Source organism: Chlamydotis macqueenii, chromosome 12 (assembly GCF_036417535.1).
Source record: "Chlamydotis macqueenii isolate bChlMac1 chromosome 12, bChlMac1.mat, whole genome shotgun sequence".
Taxonomy (NCBI): Eukaryota; Metazoa; Chordata; class Aves; order Otidiformes; family Otididae; genus Chlamydotis; species Chlamydotis macqueenii.
This window is the reverse complement of record NC_141567.1, coordinates 18,159,967-18,177,578: the sequence shown is the minus strand read 5'-3', so window position 1 is coordinate 18,177,578 and position 17,612 is coordinate 18,159,967. Positions and strand designations below refer to the sequence as shown.

Below are 17,612 nucleotides of genomic sequence, written 5' to 3'. Positions count from 1 at the left end.
CAAACAGAATTTGGGGTTTTTTGCATCCAGAGCTTAAAACGGATACTCATGAATTTCTTGCTCTTTGGTTCACGGGCTGAACAAAAAGCAGTCCACGTGAGGCCCATGGTATCCTGTGTCACAGGTCATGACTTTCTTACCTTTATTATGGGATTATATTTCATCTGGATCCAGATTTAAAACTGCTCAGGCTATGAAATAGTGTGTGTTTAGAAGTATGGGAAACATCTCTGCATTTTAAAAGAAGTTATCACAGTTATTTTGTTGATGCAGGTTAAGTATAGCACCCTCACTTTTCGGCAAGCTGCAGAGTCCTTCGATCGCAGTTTGTCATAGCTACTCCAGGGGATGCAGTTTGTCCTTTCTGACATCTGATTTTACTGTACTGTCTGCGATATCATTAGACAAAGTACCTCCCCTTAGTATTTTAACCTTTAAAATCTTTGAAAATATTTATTAGGATTGTTTAAATTCTTCTGCTCTAAATATGACCTGTGTCTAATAAGCTGTATTTACTTGTCAAATGTTAAATAGCTGAGGTCGCCATACTGCCTGTTAATGCTTTCTGACATGCTGTTAGTTTACAGCTCTTCCAAACAAGCATCAGATTCCCCTGCTGAAGATCCCAGAATAGTGAACAAATCTGGCTCTTATGCCATTGCAACTTCTGTAAATGCAATTGTCAGCACACTGACAGCAAAACCCCTGTTCTGTATTTAATGCTAACAGAAGATGTGCAGTTTCTGAAAAGTGCTTGTTTTACCTCTTACCTAAGCATTGGTAGCTGCTGATCTGTGCAAGTGAGTCTTCAGCCTCCAGATGCTATTTCTGTGCTCCTGTAGCTTCATAACACTGCTTACGGTTTACATAGAGATTAATTTCTTTTGGGGGACAAAACTGCAATAACTTGCCTGTAAATTGTCAAGGTTTTGCTTTAAGATTTTTTTTTTTGCTCTTGATAAGCGTTGTCTTAAATATCAAAACTTTTAAGAGAACTACATTAGCTTTACTACCTTTGCTTCAATTTAACCAGACACTAAGCTAGTTGACTTGCAAACTAACTGATGCACCATTCAAATCTTGAAATACTATGTTTCTGACTTTCTTTAGAAAAAAAAAAACAAAACACCAACCAAACCCTGGCATATTTACATCATTACAATCTATTAATTTGGCATTTGAACTGACAAAAAATTAATTTGACTTCACTGGCATAAGTTTGATACACCTTTTGTATTTTATTGGACAAAGTTACGTAAAGTTTGAAATTCTGTATAAGCTGGTTTTATATTTCACTAGTTCTGTTGTGGTTTTCTTTTGGTCAAGATACAAACCGTTCTGGTTACTCCTACCACTGATGTAGATGATAAACCAATGCATTTTTGAATACTATATTCAACTGAATGCTGAATGAGTTTGTTTGTGGTACACTTCGGTTACTTTTATCCAGAGTTACTGAGCAGATCTTATTTCTTGTACAAGAGTGTCTAATACTATTTTTTTTTTCCCCAGCTCAAAGGTATATTCTTGAGTTCAAGAAAATGCATGTTCATTATTGGGGAGCAAATGCTAGTGCTGGCACATAATGATGCCTAGTGCAGATGATAAATAAAAACACAACCAGAAGCCTATTTGAAACTTGTGTAACTGCTAATGCTTGAACGGAACACAGCCTCCCCTCCTCTCTCGTGCAGTAACGCTCGTTGCTTCGGGAGGAGACAGTGATCCAAGCCATGTCAAGGTAAACCAGTGTTGTGAAGCTCAGTGCAATTTCAAGTTGTCACCAGTAAAGCTAGTGCTCTCTTTTAAGAGACACGATGGGCTTCATTACCATAGCAACTGCTCTAACTCTGCAGTGTTCATGTCTTAAAGTTAATGAATGACAGCTTTTGAGCTGTGCTTTGGGCCATAGCTGTGCAGCTTTAGGCTCCAGCTGTTGTTGCTGCAGTGGGTCCAGCCCTAAATCTGCCAAAGCCAACGGCATCTGTGTGTGTTGTGCAACTGACTCTTAGCATCTCTATGCCTCGAGGGGAGTGGGCGCTTCGAGGAACACCACCGCTAATGTACCCACATCCTGCTTCTCACCTGGTAGTGAGCTGCTGGCCAAGGTTGCCCTGGCCTGATGACCCATGGTAACGTGCCTGGCCCCTCTCCCATGTGCAGCAGTGAGCGCTGGAAAGTCCAGTTCAACAGCCCAGCGGAAAAGGAAAGATATTTAACTTTGGACACACTGCTAGGATCCTGTGAGCTTGAGATGGGCAAGAATGAGATCTGCTGTCTGGCAGTGGTGGGATACAGCACAGAGGATTGTGTTGCTGTATCACACAGCAAACAGCATTGTTCAATTAGAGCTCTTCCTGGTATCTGAAAGCACGGGAGGAAATGTACCTTTCTGAAGAAGTGACTGTGTGTTAGATGTATTTAACCTAGACTTCTCTGTCCAGTTTGATTTGGGGGAAGAATCTGTTCCATTTTTTCTAAATGTTTTCTCTCCTCCTTCCCCCTCTTCCTCCTTCCCCCTCCCAAACTACTTGGGATAGTGTTGATGTTTATACATTTTACACCTAAGTATAAGGACATGAAACTGTGTATATTAATCATATTTAAGCAACTGCAAATCAATGTCTGCTGTTTAAAGCCAACAGAACAGTGTAAGGTTTCAGTTCAGTATTGTATAGATATATCTTAAGTTTGATTGATGACAATTGTGCATAAAATGTTACTGATGCTGTAAATTATTTTTAATAAAGAAAGTTGTATCAGTTCTCGTACGTTACCATCTATTTCGAACAGATAGTGTGGCATACACTTCAAACGGTACTGCAGTATGTGTGGAAGGGTGGGGTGAAGAAGGGAAAGAGCAGAATTGTGCATGTTTCCTTTTCTCGTTAGGGCTGTCTCACATGTGGGTTTCCAAAGCACATTTAGTTGGCTAAGAGGTTTTCTGTGTTAGCTGAGCTCCAGATACTAGTCTGACTGTTACAGCTATGTCAAATGCTTTTTTAACAACCTTTTTTTTTTTTTTTTTTTTTTTCCTTCAGAAAAGCATCTACTTTGATTTAGAATCTAGATCAAAGCCTGCATTAAAGCAAGCTGCTGACCAAGGTTATGGTTGTGACATGTAGCGCATACAGATGTTACAAGATCTTCAAAAGTGATTCGGGGGTGTCTGACACTGACCCACCTCTGACGCCTCCCTTTCAGTCTTTCGGTAGAGGCATTAGACTGGCATTCCACACAGAGATGCCAAATTGTTCAACTCTTATCTTTCTTGCAGACAGTGATAAGAGAGGCTGAAGTACAACCTTAGTCCTGTGCCTTGCCTCCCAAACACAGCGTGCTTCCCACCGGAATGCTGGGCAGACAGGAGAAACACAAAAGTCTGCAGATCTTAAGTCTCCGCACTACTGTCTGGAAACTAAGGCAAGACTAACGAGGTACAGATCTGCAGAATGCACTGTAATTTTGTTTGCAGAAATGAATATATTCTGATTTTTCTGTAACCTGCTGTGTATGTTAAAGTCACAGCAGAGCAAGCATGCTTTCCTGCTGTATCAGTTTTGTTCCAGTGAGCTAAGCCTTCAGTCAGCCTCAGAAACGGGAAGAAGGAACCCTAAATATTTTCTGGAGCTTTTTTATTATTGAAAAAACTTGCTTACGTGACTTCTGGGGGGCTGAGAGAGGGGAGAGTGAAGTAGGTAAAGTGATTGACCAACTAATATTTTTGTTTAGCCACATCTGCTCTGAAACTGGGGGGGGGGGGAATCCAAGGAACTTATATTTGTTTCTCTGCACAGTTTCCCTTTTCTAAATTTCTGATTGGATTAAAATAGTGTTTTCAATGTAATATATTTAATATTACAAATAACAATGAAAAAGAGGATTCGTAATAACTAGTTTACTTAAAACCAATATTTTTTTTTAACCTTCAGTAAGCATTTTCTATATTTTTTTTTTCCTCAGGTTCTTAGTTCAGTTGTAATGGGACCTCAAATATTGCAAAAGATTCATTTTCTTTTTTCTTTCATTACGAATATCAGAATATATTTATATATTCATCTTGAAAGTTAGTATGTGTGTGGGACTGCGGTTTGTAATGACATCAATTAAATCTGAAACTCTCTAGGACGGGACACGTGCTCCCTGCCTGGTCTGGAACACTTTCAGGGACACCCTGAGAAAGGTGCCTCAGGTGCAGGATCCTCGCTCCAAACAGCTGGTAGAGTTTTCGTTCTTGTGTGCTGATAAAAGGATTTAAACAACAACAACAACAAAAAGTAAATCTCCCTTGCTCCTGATCGGAGGGGCAGGACGTGGCTGGTTATTTATTTATTTTTTTTTAAGGTGACAGGACGTTTTACATTTCCTTCCCCCCGCCCCGGGCCCACACCGGACGGGGCCTTGCTCAGCACGCCATCGGCTCGCCTCTCCCCGCGGCCGGGGTGCGGGCCGAGCCGGCTCCTGCGCGGGTGCGGGGGCCGCACGGCCTCCCCGCAGCTGCCGGGAGGGGTCTCGGCGCGGGGGGAGCCGGTCGCTCGGGGCCGGCGGCGGCCGGGGACAAAGGGCGGGGTCCCCGCAGCGGGCCCCTCCCCCGCAGCTGCCCGGGCGGGACAAGGGTCGGCGCGGCTGCCGCTGGGCCCGGGGGTCGGTGCGGGGGAGGCCGCGGCTCGGCGCTCCCGGCGGCCGGGCGGGGGACGGAGCCAGCGCCTGCAGGTTTGCTCTGCGCTTCCTAACGCGGGAACGCTGCGGGCCGTGCGCGGGCGGCAAGACGAGGTCTGCTTTAGGTCAAGATCTGCCAAAATATTTCTTGGCTTTTGCAGACAGTATTTACAGCTTCCTGCGTGGGGATCCAGCAACTCTGTTCCCTAGGAACTCATTCCTGATTAGCAACGTACCAGGCTAGGCTGCTGCTGGAAACGAGCTAATAAAGACACCCCTGGTTAATCAGCTTTTCATCTCTGCTTGTTCCGAACAGATTGAGGAAGCCTTTCCTGGAGGGGGCTACAGACTTAAACAGTTGACAAAAAGCTGTGCTGTAAAAAAAACAGGACTGGCTTAGTGGGTTTTCTTTGCTTGTTTAATAAAAACAAGGAACTCCTCTCCAGCCCCCTCCTGGAACATAGATAAGATCATCCAGCCTCTCTTTCTCTCCTAGAGACACGATGTCTTCTGGAAATGACCGTCAGCCCCAGATGTTCACCAAACCAGCACTTGGTGAAAAAGAAGCGGTAGAATTGGTTGACAGGGTGTTTGGATTAAAGGTGTGTTGGATCGGGCCGCTCCCCAGCTATGACGATCAGAATTTCCACGTGCGCATCTCAAGAAACAAAGGTGCGGCTGAAGGTGCTGATGAGTATGTCCTCAAAATCACCAATTCGGAAGACAGCCAGGAGCCAGACCTCATTGAAGCGCAGACCCAGGCCATGATGTTTCTCAACGCTGAAGGCTTTCCTTCGGCAACTCCTCATCTCACCAAAGACGGTAACATAATGTCTCTGGAGTCGGGAGGTGAGCAATTACGAGCACCTTTACTGCCCTTCTGTCCCCCTCAGGTTACTCTATGGTATGCCATGCAGGTACTGAAGTTAAACTAGGCTTATTGTTAAATATTAGGGGATACGTGTCAGGTGACCTGTACGTCCAGCCATGATAGTTCAAACTTAACATACCAGAAGCAAAGCAAGTTAAAGAGAGTAATAATTAACTGTGGAAATGCTTAAAAAATAACTTCAGAAGATGATCAAAGGGCTGGAGCACCTCTCCTGTGAGGACAGGCTGAGAGAGTTGGGGCTGTTCAGCCTGGAGAAGAGGAGGCTCTGGGGAGACCTTACAGCGGTTTCCCGTACCTCAAGGGGACCTATGAGAAAGATGGGGAGAGGCTGTTCAGTAGGGCCTGTTGTGACAGGACATGGGTAATGGTTTTAAAATAGAAGGAGGTAGACTTAGATTAGATGTTAGGGAAAAATTTTTTACACTGAGGGTTGTAGAACTGGCCCAGGTTGCCCAGAGAGGTGGTGGAAGCCCCATCCCTGGAAACGCTCAAGGCCAGGTTGGACGAGGCTCTGAGCAACCTGATCTGGTTGGAGATGTCCCTGCTCCTTGCAGGGGGTTGGACTGGATGGGCTTTGAAGGTCCCTTCCAACTCAAACCATTCTATGATTCAGTATAATGAATTTGAGAAAACATTGATCTGACCTGTCTGTGCTCAAGAAAAGGAATGAAAAGCCTCATTGACTAAATTATGTTACAAATTATTTGCCTACAGAATGGTCTAAATTACAATTCTAGCCCATCTGTGATGCCAGAACAAATTGCTTTAACGGCGCTTGGAAGAAAGATTGTGTTGACATTTTGCTTTTATTTTGACTGTAACTTCCATACAAAAGCTGGGATTCTTGAGACCTCCCGTTCTGCTGCAAAACTGTGTGAGTGGCACTGGAGGAAACCTGCCCTGTGCAGAGTCAGTTCCAAGCACGAGGACTAGGAGTCCAGCATAAATTGCAAGTGTGTTAAGGTTTGCACATCATCGTACAACATTCTGGTACGCATCTTTGAAGGAAATCTCTTTTAGCAGCTACATCTGATCTTCTGCACTGGGATAAGCCTTTTTTTGCCTCTTGCATTAACTAATACTCAGTAGCACATGCTGAAGCGACTGACTGCAACTCTCTTTGCCTGTTAGATCCTGGAGCTGGGAACAAAAAGTACATGGTCCGGCTGCTGACTTACCTGCCAGGTACACCTGTAGCAAAAATTGCTGCAAATACTCAGATTTTGTACGAGATTGGTAAGCTAGCTGCCAGCTTGGATAAAGCTCTCTCAGAGGTGAGTTTTCGTTGCTCCAGACTCACAAACTTCTTTCCCAACTAATTTTTCCTCTGTATTTCTTCTTGTGCTTGCTGTCTGTGTTCCTGACCTGCAGAATTCAGTCTGGTGAAGGCAGATGTCAGTTTAACTCGTTGTTCAGGTGCCAGCCTCCAAGCTGGCTGTTACTAAAGCATTTCCCCACATAACATAGCTGCTTGGTGCTTATGATGTGATATCGGCGATCGTCTTGCAATGCATTTTTCTATGGTGACAGGGAGACAAGGATTTCTTTTTACTTATGCAAAACTCACCCGTTCAGTGTTTCAAACCGGGCAAATAAGGAGAGTGAACCCTAAGATGCTCAAATTAGAAGCGTGTAAAGCTTGTTTTAAAGCTTTTTTTTTGTCTAGTGTACGTCAGACACAACTGGATGATCTATTATTTTGGGCTCATTTTGACTTGCTGTCTTTCTCCTGGTCATCAGAACGGTGACCATTAAACACTGGTAGCAGACGGTTCCTTCTCTACAATGCCAGCTGTGCCAATGAAGAGAGATTTGTGACACTTCTCACATTTGAACCGCTTCTAGTCAAATAATCTTAATGCAAACTAAGTTCTTTCTTTACTCTGTAATTCTACAGGATAATAAAGCTGATAAATCAGCCAGTAATTGAGTTAGGTACATGAAAGAACTCTTGCATTATTTATTGCTTTTCATTAACCTCTCCTTCTCATGTTCTGGCTACCAGCTTCAGACAATTATGAAATGTGAATTGCCAGCTTTACTAACCACATTCGTAAATTACAAGAGCATTTTTCAATTGGGAAAGGTGATTTACTGTTGCCTTCTAACACTCTGGTCATGCTCTTATAATGCGATTAAAACAATTTCTGTACACCAGCTAGTCTCAAAACAGGCCTGTGACTTGTCCTGTCAAGGAGGAAATAGTTGATGAGAAAACAAATTTTGATGGAAAAGTCTCTTTATGCCCTTAATCTATGGATTATCATCTACCAAGGTTTGTCATTTAAAAGAAAGAAAATTGCAGTCATTACCATCAAAGCTTCAAAATACTATTGACATTAAAAATATTACCTAAGGTATAGAGTTTTCTGGTGGCACATCAGGAAATACAGCCTGTCTTTTCTACCCACTTAATTTACTTTGTCAACTTGGTAGCAAAGCAATGTGCCGTGCTTTGTTTCGTGTACACAGCACTATTCCACCACTTTCTCTGTTGGTGTCTCCCTTTGCTTGGATGTGCCTCACATCCTCTGAAAGGAAAGAAGTTGAGTTTATGGCTGTAAAGTGACTGTCTGTGGCTTTACAGTAACAATGGCTCTTTATTACCCTTCACCACCCGGTAACCCATTTACACCTTGCTGGAATATCTGCTTTGTGCTGGAAGATGGCAGTGCTGGCTTACCAGACAGCATTCTTCCTGCCAGTGTGGTGCTTTTTGGTTTAGGCTTGATCTTATTCCTTTTTCATACACAGTTCCAGTTTTGACTAGCATTTAGCTATCTTTAAGAGCCTTAATTACAAGCATGGGTTTCTTTTTTTAAGAGGAAGCCAGCTACTCTTGTGGGAAGTGTTTTTTATTTGCCCGAGGCACTGGTAGAATCTGGCCCACAAGCCGCCTTAATAGGCAGTAGAGGATTCAAGGATGAACGTGGTATGCGGTGCAGGAGATGCTTTTAGCCCCTGAATGTCACTTTCCAAACCACCATTTTCATTTGCTAGTGAGAGAGAGGTTAGGGACCTTGTTGTTTAATATGTTTAAGGCTACCTGAATGTACAAAGGCAAATTTTTTAAGAGTAAAGCTCTGTCCAGTATCCCCATAAAGTACTTCTGTCTTCAGGACTTTGTGTGTACCCGCTTATCCTACGGCTTGTCCCCAGAAGCCACCACCTTTAAATGCACAGAGCGTCCCCGTTCCCAGCACGCTGGCAGCTTTTGTGTCCCTTCTGTTGTGACAGCTTTCCGTAGTGCCAGCTGCGCAATCCAGGCTCTGCCAGTGTGGGACACTGGCCTTGGCAAGGCCTCAAAGTGGCTACATAATGGCACGTTACAGAAAGTCAGTATTGATTTCAAATTAAGTGATGAAGGACTTAAGACAATCTTTGTACCTAAAGAATGGGGAGAAAAACCATTGGGTTTGTATGTAGGTATTAAGGTGCTTGCCTTAATTGTTCTTCAGGTTATTCTTTCACTTGTTGGTACAAAGCAATAGTCACAGTCACGGTGCTTTTCGGTGAGTCTTATTAGAAACGTGTTAAAGTTAATAGGGGCTTTGGATCAAGCCCTTTAATCACAGGATTTTTAGTTACGGCTGATTTGCTCTTGTGCTTTTTCCGAAGAAATTCCATCATCCATCGGTAAAAAGTCTGCATCGAGGTCAGTTCATTTGGAACCTGGCAAATGTTCCCCTTCTAGATCAGTACATTTACGCCTTGGGCCAGAACAAATACCGTGAAATTGTGGAACAAGTCGTTGAGCAGTTTAAAGAGAAAATAATACCCAAGCTAAGCAGTTTTCGAGCCTGTGAGTATTTTATTCTCATTGTAATTATGTTGGGCTGAGACGCTGAAATTTCTAACAGGAGTTCAGGGCTGTGGAGAAGGCAAAGAAAGAAAAATTTAAGTCTCCTTTATCCATATCCAGATGTGTGCAAATATTGTGCTGAATGAACACAGCACAGAATAAGCCAGGCGGAATGTGCTGTCTGGAGTCAGATTCGGTTCTTGAGCTTCCTGATGAGTTTGCTTCCAGTGAAGGGGATGATTTTCATGCTGTTACATCAACTGAATAAGAATGTGTGGAGTACGCGATGTCCTCTCTGAAAGGCCCAAATAACTCTTATCATATTTTTGGAATTCAGCTCTCATTGATATTGATGATAGTTTGACAATTTGATAATCAGAAAACTCTGCTACTCTGTGTTTGGAAAACATGCAGCATATCACAGGTTTTCCCAGCCCGGAGCATAATGCTCCCTGTGGCAATTGCTCTCTGGTCACCTCTTTGTGTAACGGAGGTTCCTAGGAAGCAGTAAGACCGTGAAAGGCAACGCTTGATGCTGAGAGAGACCAGTATGGTTTTGTAGTTAAGTGTTCGTTTGAGCCTGTATGCATCTTTTCAAAGCTGTTTCACTGAGAAATGGCGGGGGGGGGGGAAACCCTTAGATGCTGCTGTTTAATAATTACTAAATACTGTTTCTCCTTCTTTTGTATTTAGGTATCAACCACGGAGATCTTAATGACCACAACATTCTAGTATATTCCAGTTCTACCTCCCTGGAGAATCCTCAGTACAGAGTGTCCGGCATCCTGGATTTTAGTGACATGAGTTACGGATATTACGTATTTGAAGTCGCAATAGCCATCATGTACATGATGATTGAGAGCCCAGATCCCCTGGGTGTTGGAGGGCATGTTCTGGCGGGGTTTGAAAGCATCCTGCCACTGACTGAGGAGGAGAGAGGTGCCCTCTTTCTCCTGGTGAGCGGGAGGTTTTCCCAGTCCCTGGTCATAGCGGCCCACACAGCCCTGCGGTACCCGGAGAACGAGGAGTACCTCATGATCACGGCCAAAACCGGCTGGAAGCACCTGATGGCCATGTGTGAGCTGGGCCAAGCGGCTGTGGAGAAAAGATGGTTTGAGACGGCAGAGGCCTATGCGGACCGCGCACCTGCCCTGTAGCCCGATGGCGGCCGCGGTCCCGGCTGGGTGACGCCCGGCTCTCTGGCAATAAAGGCGGCGCTGCTGGCGCTGGAGCGCGGCCCCGCGGTCTGTATGGGCGGGCGCGATCGTGGGGAGGGCGCTCAGCCGTTACGGCCGCGCGGGGGAGCCGTTACGGCCGCGCGGGGGAGCCGTTACGGCCGCGCGGGGGAGCCGTTACGGCCGCGCGGGGAAGCCGTTACGGCCGCGCGGGGGAGCCGTTACGGCCGCGCGGGGGAGCCGTTACGGCCGCGCGGGGGAGCCGTTACGGCCGCGCGGGGGAGCCGTTGCGAGCGGCAGTTACGGGCGGGAGCGCGGGCAGGCGCACGGGCACGAGCGCCAGCCCTGCCCCGGGGGCGGGGGAGAGCGGTAGGCGGAAGGGGCGTCTGTCCCCGCCCTACTCCGGCACACGGCACCGCGCAGGCGCGGCGGCCATTTCCGACGCAGCGGGAGGGTTTGGGCGCGGGGGTAGCGCCTGGTTCTTCCCCAGCGGCCGGGACTCGCTGTCCCTCCCCGGCCGATCGGCTCCCTCCGGCCTGCCCAGAGTGAGTGCGGGCGGTAGCGGGCGGGCTGGGGGCAGCGGGCAGCGGGCGGCGGCGGGGCCCTGGCCTTCCGGCGCGGCGGGGATGACTCTGCAGTGCGGGGCAGGGGGGCGCTGGGCCGCTCGGCGCCGGTTAACGCGCGTTGTGCTGTCTTGCAGGCCCGCTTCCCTTCTGCCCGCAGCGCGTCCCCGGCACGATGGTGAGTGGCGGCTGCGGGCCGCGCCCGCCTTCTCCGGGGCTTGGCGGAGCCGCGGGTGGTGTGGAGCCGGGCGAGGCGACGGGCGGTCAGGCTGCGGAGGGGCCGGGGGCGTGGGCATAGCGGGGCCCGTGGGCCAGGCCCGCGTATGTGACGGTGGCGGCGTTACTCTCTTACCGTGGGTACCAAACGGAGGTCACCAAGCGATCCGTTCTTTTTCTGTGCGGCTCAGAGCGTCCCTAATTTTAGAAAGTTACCTTCTGACAAGAGAACGATGTTATTTAATGAGCTGTTGCTTTTTACAGTCTCGAAGATATGACTCCAGAACTACCATATTTTCTCCAGAAGGTATTTTTAACCCCACTCTTTAAAGTAAATTCTATTCTATGCAGCTTCTCAAAACTAAGCGACAAACTACTTGTACAAAGGTTGGTTATTTATAGTGTGTTTCCATCCATGCATGAGTTACAGAAATCATACAGATCTGCTAGAAGTAGCACCCATTCTGTAAGGATACCAGGGGTACAAAGAGGAGACATCCAAATTTGTTCTAATTTAATCAATAAGGAGAGCGTGCCCTGCTACTGAGTAGTAACTACCTGCCATGTTTTTGAAATAACTTGAGCAAATCTCCACCGTTTGTCTTTTGTTTGAGTATGGATGGATTTGTTACTGTTCCCCCTCTCCTCCCGCAAATGTGTAATATCCCACTGGCGCAATCACACCTCTCCTTGTTATTCTTACGCATGCTGAAACAAGTATGTACAAGCCATGCTTTCCTATTTCTTGGCTGGGATGGACTCAAAAAGTCTAGTAGCAAATATTTTATTAGATTATTGGAAATCTATTTTGCCTCATTGTACTACAGCAGAGTTCTGTAGATTATTTTTTTTCTTTGGTAAAATAAAGGAGGTTTTTTCTACATTTCTACAGGCAATGCCCTGTCTTACCTTATCAAATTTGTGGATTTTCCTTCTCTGACTCTTTCCTCCTTTTCAACCAATTAACTTACTATCAAGTGGTAACAGACTGAAGAGCTAAGACTAGGTTGTACAATGAGCATCTGTCAGATTCTAGCAAACTGAAGTCTCCTTGTGTACTTGGTCTCATTCAGTCTTTCCTTTTTGATGTTACTAATTGTTGTGGTTTTGTTTAGTGAGGGGGGCCTAAGGTGGTATGGCCGTAGGCCATCTGGTCTCGATCGGGGCTGAACTACGACACTAATTTAAATCCTTTTCTAGGTCGCTTGTACCAGGTTGAGTATGCAATGGAAGCAATTGGACATGCAGGTACTTGCTTGGGCATTCTAGCAAATGATGGTGTTTTGCTAGCAGCAGAGAGACGCAACATTCACAAGCTGCTTGACGAAGTGTTTTTCTCGGAGAAAATATACAAACTTAATGAGTAAGTTGAAGTGATGGTCAGGTGTCCAGTGATGTTATCAGTAACAAAACACTGCTGTTATCAGACATTTGTTTAGTTCCTTGTTTTAGACAGCTATGACTATTTTGTCATTGTTCACTTCAGTAGTTCTCCTAAAGTAAAAGCATCACTTAATTTTTAATCTCTAGGAGAATTTTCTAGGTGGGATAGCCTGTTTGTTGGTACTTCCCCATACAAGGTAATGTTATTACAGCACTTAAGAAAACTGGGAATTCTCACTTAAAAAATGCCATTTTGGAGGGAGTCAGAATGAAAAACCGCACCAGATTCACCATGCTATTTCAGCTCAGTGTCCTCTTCTAAGTCTTTGTTTTTATTTTGCGATTCAAAGAGAACATAATAGTTAGGTAAAACGTGCCTTAGGTTTCTTTGCCACAGTTGTAGCGGAGATGCTATCTCTCTCAATTATGACTTTCTTTTTAGCTCTCTGGAAGATAAGTTTGTGATGTCAGAGCGAAGAGTGTTACTGCCTGTAAAGGCAGTAGAACTTCATCCTGGCCAGAAGATGCACGTGAAGCGCAAATAGTTTTCATCCTGTCAGCTTCCCATTCTGTATTGATCTTGAAAGCAGCTTAGAAGTGTGGGAAGTACTGGGTTTTCAAGGGGGCTGTGTAACAGTGCACTGGAGTAGTCACCTAGGCCAGCCCTTCCATCCTCTGAATAACTCTTAAGTTCACTTGGAAAAAATAATCTGGATTATTTTTCTTGAATCCTTTCAGTGTAGTTAAAACTTTGTAGGAATATTGGATTGGGCAAAAGAGATCTTAAATTAAGAGCTAATGAAACAATCAAGGATGCAAAGCACTTATTTTTCATATGATCAAGATCACAAAGTTTCAGTTACACAGCTGCAACGTGTCAGCCAGCAACTTCCACTGAAGCCTGTCACACCTGTATGGCTCCTTCTCTATTCTGGTGTGCTGAGTCAGGTGGCCTCCTGATAGGCACTTGTACACAGCTCACTGCTCTTGTGAAGCAGTTATTACTAACTGGGGAGTTAGTAATTTTTGCCATGACCCCCTTCTCAGAACCATACATGTAACTAACATACTGATCCGCTTGCTTTTTGCTGTCCACCTCTGCTCTGAGGAAACAGTTGCTTAATATTTTTGATGTACTCTAAAGGCAGGAGCTGATGAACCTCTTTTACACGGCAGCTATGTAGTTTTGATCAGAAAAGCCCGGCAGCAGGTGTTCTGCTTGGACCGCTGTATGAAGATGCGACTATTTGTTGGAGATCGACAGGAATTCAGTTAATTTGTGTGCTTCTGTTGCAGGGATATGGCTTGCAGTGTGGCAGGAATCACTTCAGATGCCAACGTTCTAACAAATGAACTGAGACTGATTGCGCAGAGGTAGGTCTGCTGATAGTTTGCATGGTTTTACTTGCCCGCACTGTCAGATTCAGTTCTGTGTATGTATTAAAATGAACTCAGTAGAGCAGAAGTAGATTGTCTGAAACAAAACAGCTCAATCAAAGAGACACTAACTGAGGAACTAGTTAAATGCGGTACAGCATACTGTCAGCAAAACAAGTTTTGAAAACTGTTTTTTTCTCTTACATATTAGGTATTTGTTACAATATCAAGAGCCCATCCCTTGTGAGCAACTGGTAACAGCACTGTGTGATATCAAGCAGGCTTACACACAGTTTGGAGGTAATGGAGTGTGATGGACCGTTGTGCTTTGAAATGTCTAAAGAAAGAGTCTGTTACATAATTTGAAGCATCTGAGTTTCTGGACAGTCAGTTCTACCAAATTCTTCTGTAACAAGTTATTCCCAGAAAAACAATAGCCAAATTTAAGAGGGGAACGGGTGGTTACGGTTACCGTTTTGCTGCCAAGGGTGCTACCTTTTAGTGATCGAGAAACTGATGGCTGAGATTCCGGCCTATTGCACAGAATGTTTGAGTGCTCTTGGATTTAGTGGATGCTTTCCAAAGACCAGCAGAGAATTGTTTGATGTGTGAAGTTTTGATATTTTGGGCCCACTCAGCATAATGGCACAATGAATCACAAATAAGACTTATATGTAGGGGGTATCAATACTATAGCAATTGAAAAAATAGTATTTCTTGGATCAAGCAACATGGTAGAAAATGATGTTGTAATAGTGTTTCTTAGTACATGAGCTGATTATTCTGGTATTTTATATACACGTAGTGTGAAAGTGACCTTTTATGTACCTGGCTTTTGACACTGTTAAGTTTTACACTTTAAAAGATAAGTTTCGTACTTGAAATACTAATTTTTTATGTAAAGTCCTGAGATGATAAAATACAATTTGTGGAGAGAGAAATGAGCCGCTCTTAGGTTAAATTAAATAAATCTCTGCTGCCCCCTCACCCCGTGACTTAAAAAGAAATGCGAGCGTGCTTATCTCAAGCGACAGAAGTGCAGAACGGTCTGTTAAATCCTAGTTCACAGGAACAGATTTGAAAAAGGAAATAAAATAATTGTCACTCATGACCAATCTTGTTACTAAATTTAGATTGCTAATAGCCGCCTTTTCAACAGGAAAACGTCCTTTTGGTGTTTCGTTGCTGTATATTGGCTGGGATAAGCATTATGGATTTCAGCTGTATCAGAGTGATCCTAGTGGAAATTACGGAGGGTGGAAAGCTACATGCATTGGGAATAACAGCGCTGTAAGTTCTGGTTTTTTTCCTCTCAAAAAGTCAAGCGAAAAATAGTGTACATTGCACTGTACTAATTAAACTGAGTTGTTGATTGCTAGTGCAGAGCAGAAATCGGTAACTGTAGAAACACTGCTGGTAGTCCTGTATTGATATTAGCTGGCAAAAAGCAACTCTTTGGTTGATCACGCAAAGATACCATTTTAATTTCTGTGAAATTTACAGGCAGCTGTGTCAATGCTAAAGCAAGACTACAAAGAAGGAGAAATGACCTTAAAGACCGCGCTTGCACTGGCCATTAAGGTTCTAAACAAAACCATGGATGTTAGCAAACTCTCTGCAGAGAAAGGTAAGCAGTTCGCTAATAGTGGGATAACGCCCTTTGCTTGAAAAAAGAAAATGCAGTGAATGTATATACACTAGATGTGCTCTGTTGGATCTTTAGCTGTCATGTGAAGAGTGTTTTTAGAAGATGCAGCAGCTCTCAGCCTTAGCCTTTCTAGGAGGATACAGATGGCTTAGTCGAGGATGACCCACCTTGGTCAGCTCCGGGGGCTAGACCACAGTTCGGGGGTCATAGGCCACTCTGGTGCGGTAGCAGAAATGGCTGCGTGTCTGGTAGAATAATCACAGGAGAGCTATTAACGCGCTTGCGTACGCTGCTGCACCAGGGGACTGCTGCCGTCTGGCTTGCCAGTCAAGCTTCTGTGTAGAGGCAGGACAAGAGCCTTCTGCTTCGTTGTCAGTTGTAACCAGAAATCTTGCGCTTCTGATGATTGCGCTGCCTAAAGGACAAAATGTAACGCCGCTCTCTGTTCCATGTGTTTCAGTTGAAATTGCTACACTGACGAGAGAGAACGGAAAGACAGTAATAAGGGTTCTGAAGCAAAAGGAGGTGGAACAGTTGATAAAACAACATGAGGAGGAGGAAGCAAAAGCTGAACGTGAAAAGAAGGAAAAAGAACAAAAAGAGAAGGATAAATAGAATGTGAAATCGAGTGTTCTGTAGATAACATAGGACCTGCTTCAGTAAAAGATGATCTGGATTTCTGTTTTATAGGAGCCTACAGCTATGCCATGGAGGACCCAGAATTTCTTTTGATGAACCAGGTCCTTAATCATCATTCAGATAATTAGTTTACTGCTCCTTACATTGACCAATACTTGCTTTAATTCTTGAACGCGCTATTTCTTTCCTCTTCTATTTTTTATTATGAAATAAAATCTAAGAAGAATAGTGATGAGTGTCTTTATTTCCCCTGTAATGCCTGCATATGCACAATCTTGAGGGATTTAATCACTTTAAATCATGAAAACAAGGTATATGCTAGTTGGTAAAGAACAATATGGTGTTAGCACTGCTAGAATTCTGTGTGTGTGTGTGGGTTTTCCTTTTAAAGTAGTGAAAAGGGTTTCTAGGTTTGAAAAATCGTTTCTCAAATAACAATTAAAGTGTGCTGGCATGCCAAGTTTCAATTTTGGCCTATTTTGTTCTAGAACAGGCTACGTCACAGTGATGGTCTTGCAAGCAGTAGTGTTTTAAACGTGCCCTGTAGCAAATGTGTTCAGTTTATCATAGCCTTTAATGAGTGCATGCGTGTTCTAAGAAATTAATAATGTAACAGTAGCTATAGCCACACAAACTAGAACGACATCTTACAAAGGCCATGTGAAAATGTTAAGCCATCTCGTCAAAATACAAATAGGCAAATAAAACAGTGCTTGATTTTAGGTGATGTTGACTATTTTACATTTTATCCTGACAGGAAATTGAGATGTTTCATTTAGTGTTGCTGACACTTCCCCGGAGAACACAGTTCCCTTCTCTGACAGACAACAGCCTAGATAACTAACCAGTTAACCACTTGAGAAATCTAAGATTTATGCATAAACTAGAAATTACAATATTCTTTGTTCAGATTGTCCCTATACTGAATGCAAACCAACACAATCTTCAGATTAACAAACATCTCTTCTAGTTTAAAAAAAAACCTATCTGGAGTTAATAGAGGAGGTGGAAACAAGTTACTGAAAATTATTTTGCACCCTTTCAGTTATCAAAAGCAAACTGGAAAGCTCACTTGAGTGACTCGCTTAAATAAGAGACCTTACCCGCTGAATTTCAAACTGTTACCCTGGTGATCCAGCCCCTTTGTGCTGACCCTGGATTGTGTCTATCTTGCAGGTTTTTGAGTTTGTGAGGGTTTTTTGGGGCGAGGGGGTTGGTTTTTTTTGTGTTTTTGTTTTGGTTTTTTTTTTAACCCCAA

General features: G+C 44.2%; 2 protein-coding genes across 5 annotated transcripts; both read left to right on the top strand.

Annotated features, from left to right (window-relative positions):
• Positions 1-8: 8 nt before the first annotated feature.
• HYKK (hydroxylysine kinase) lies at positions 9-10,589 on the top strand. 4 transcript variants are annotated; one of them, XM_086757188.1, is made up of 7 exons: positions 9-1,741; positions 3,278-3,437; positions 4,127-4,219; positions 5,156-5,331; positions 6,683-6,825; positions 9,170-9,353; positions 10,047-10,589. In XM_086757188.1, exons 4-7 carry the CDS (start codon positions 5,163-5,165, stop codon positions 10,508-10,510), a joined length of 960 nt encoding a protein of 319 aa, XP_086613314.1. In that variant the 5' UTR covers positions 9-1,741; positions 3,278-3,437; positions 4,127-4,219; positions 5,156-5,162; the 3' UTR covers positions 10,511-10,589. The 4 variants fall into 4 exon arrangements, with proteins under 4 accessions (XP_086613314.1, XP_086613311.1, XP_086613312.1 ...); XM_086757185.1 differs by having other exon boundaries at positions 5,156-5,508; XM_086757186.1 differs by lacking the exons at positions 9-1,741; positions 3,278-3,437; positions 4,127-4,219 and adding an exon at positions 4,595-4,713 and having other exon boundaries at positions 5,156-5,508.
• On the top strand, positions 10,521-16,582 carry PSMA4 (proteasome 20S subunit alpha 4). The gene is made up of 9 exons (XM_086757189.1): positions 10,521-10,597; positions 11,229-11,269; positions 11,572-11,614; positions 12,508-12,670; positions 13,987-14,064; positions 14,279-14,367; positions 15,227-15,357; positions 15,571-15,694; positions 16,176-16,582. The coding sequence occupies exons 2-9, from the start codon at positions 11,267-11,269 to the stop codon at positions 16,328-16,330; spliced, it is 786 nt and encodes a 261-aa protein (XP_086613315.1). The 5' UTR covers positions 10,521-10,597; positions 11,229-11,266; the 3' UTR covers positions 16,331-16,582.
• Positions 16,583-17,612: the final 1,030 nt, after the last annotated feature.

Bases quoted from the DNA above. Each gene is read 5' to 3' on its own strand.
- HYKK (XM_086757185.1), top strand. From the start codon at position 5,163: ATGTCTTCTGGAAATGACCGTCAGCCCCAGATGTTCACCAAACCAGCA. The intron at 5,509-6,682 runs GTGAGCAATTAC...TTTGCCTGTTAG, and splicing joins AATGTCTCTGGAGTCGGGAG to ATCCTGGAGCTGGGAACAAA. The intron at 9,354-10,046 runs GTGAGTATTTTA...TTTTGTATTTAG, and splicing joins GCTAAGCAGTTTTCGAGCCT to GTATCAACCACGGAGATCTT.
- PSMA4 (XM_086757189.1), top strand. The intron at 11,615-12,507 runs GTATTTTTAACC...ATCCTTTTCTAG, and splicing joins TACCATATTTTCTCCAGAAG to GTCGCTTGTACCAGGTTGAG. The intron at 15,358-15,570 runs GTAAGTTCTGGT...TGAAATTTACAG, and splicing joins GCATTGGGAATAACAGCGCT to GCAGCTGTGTCAATGCTAAA.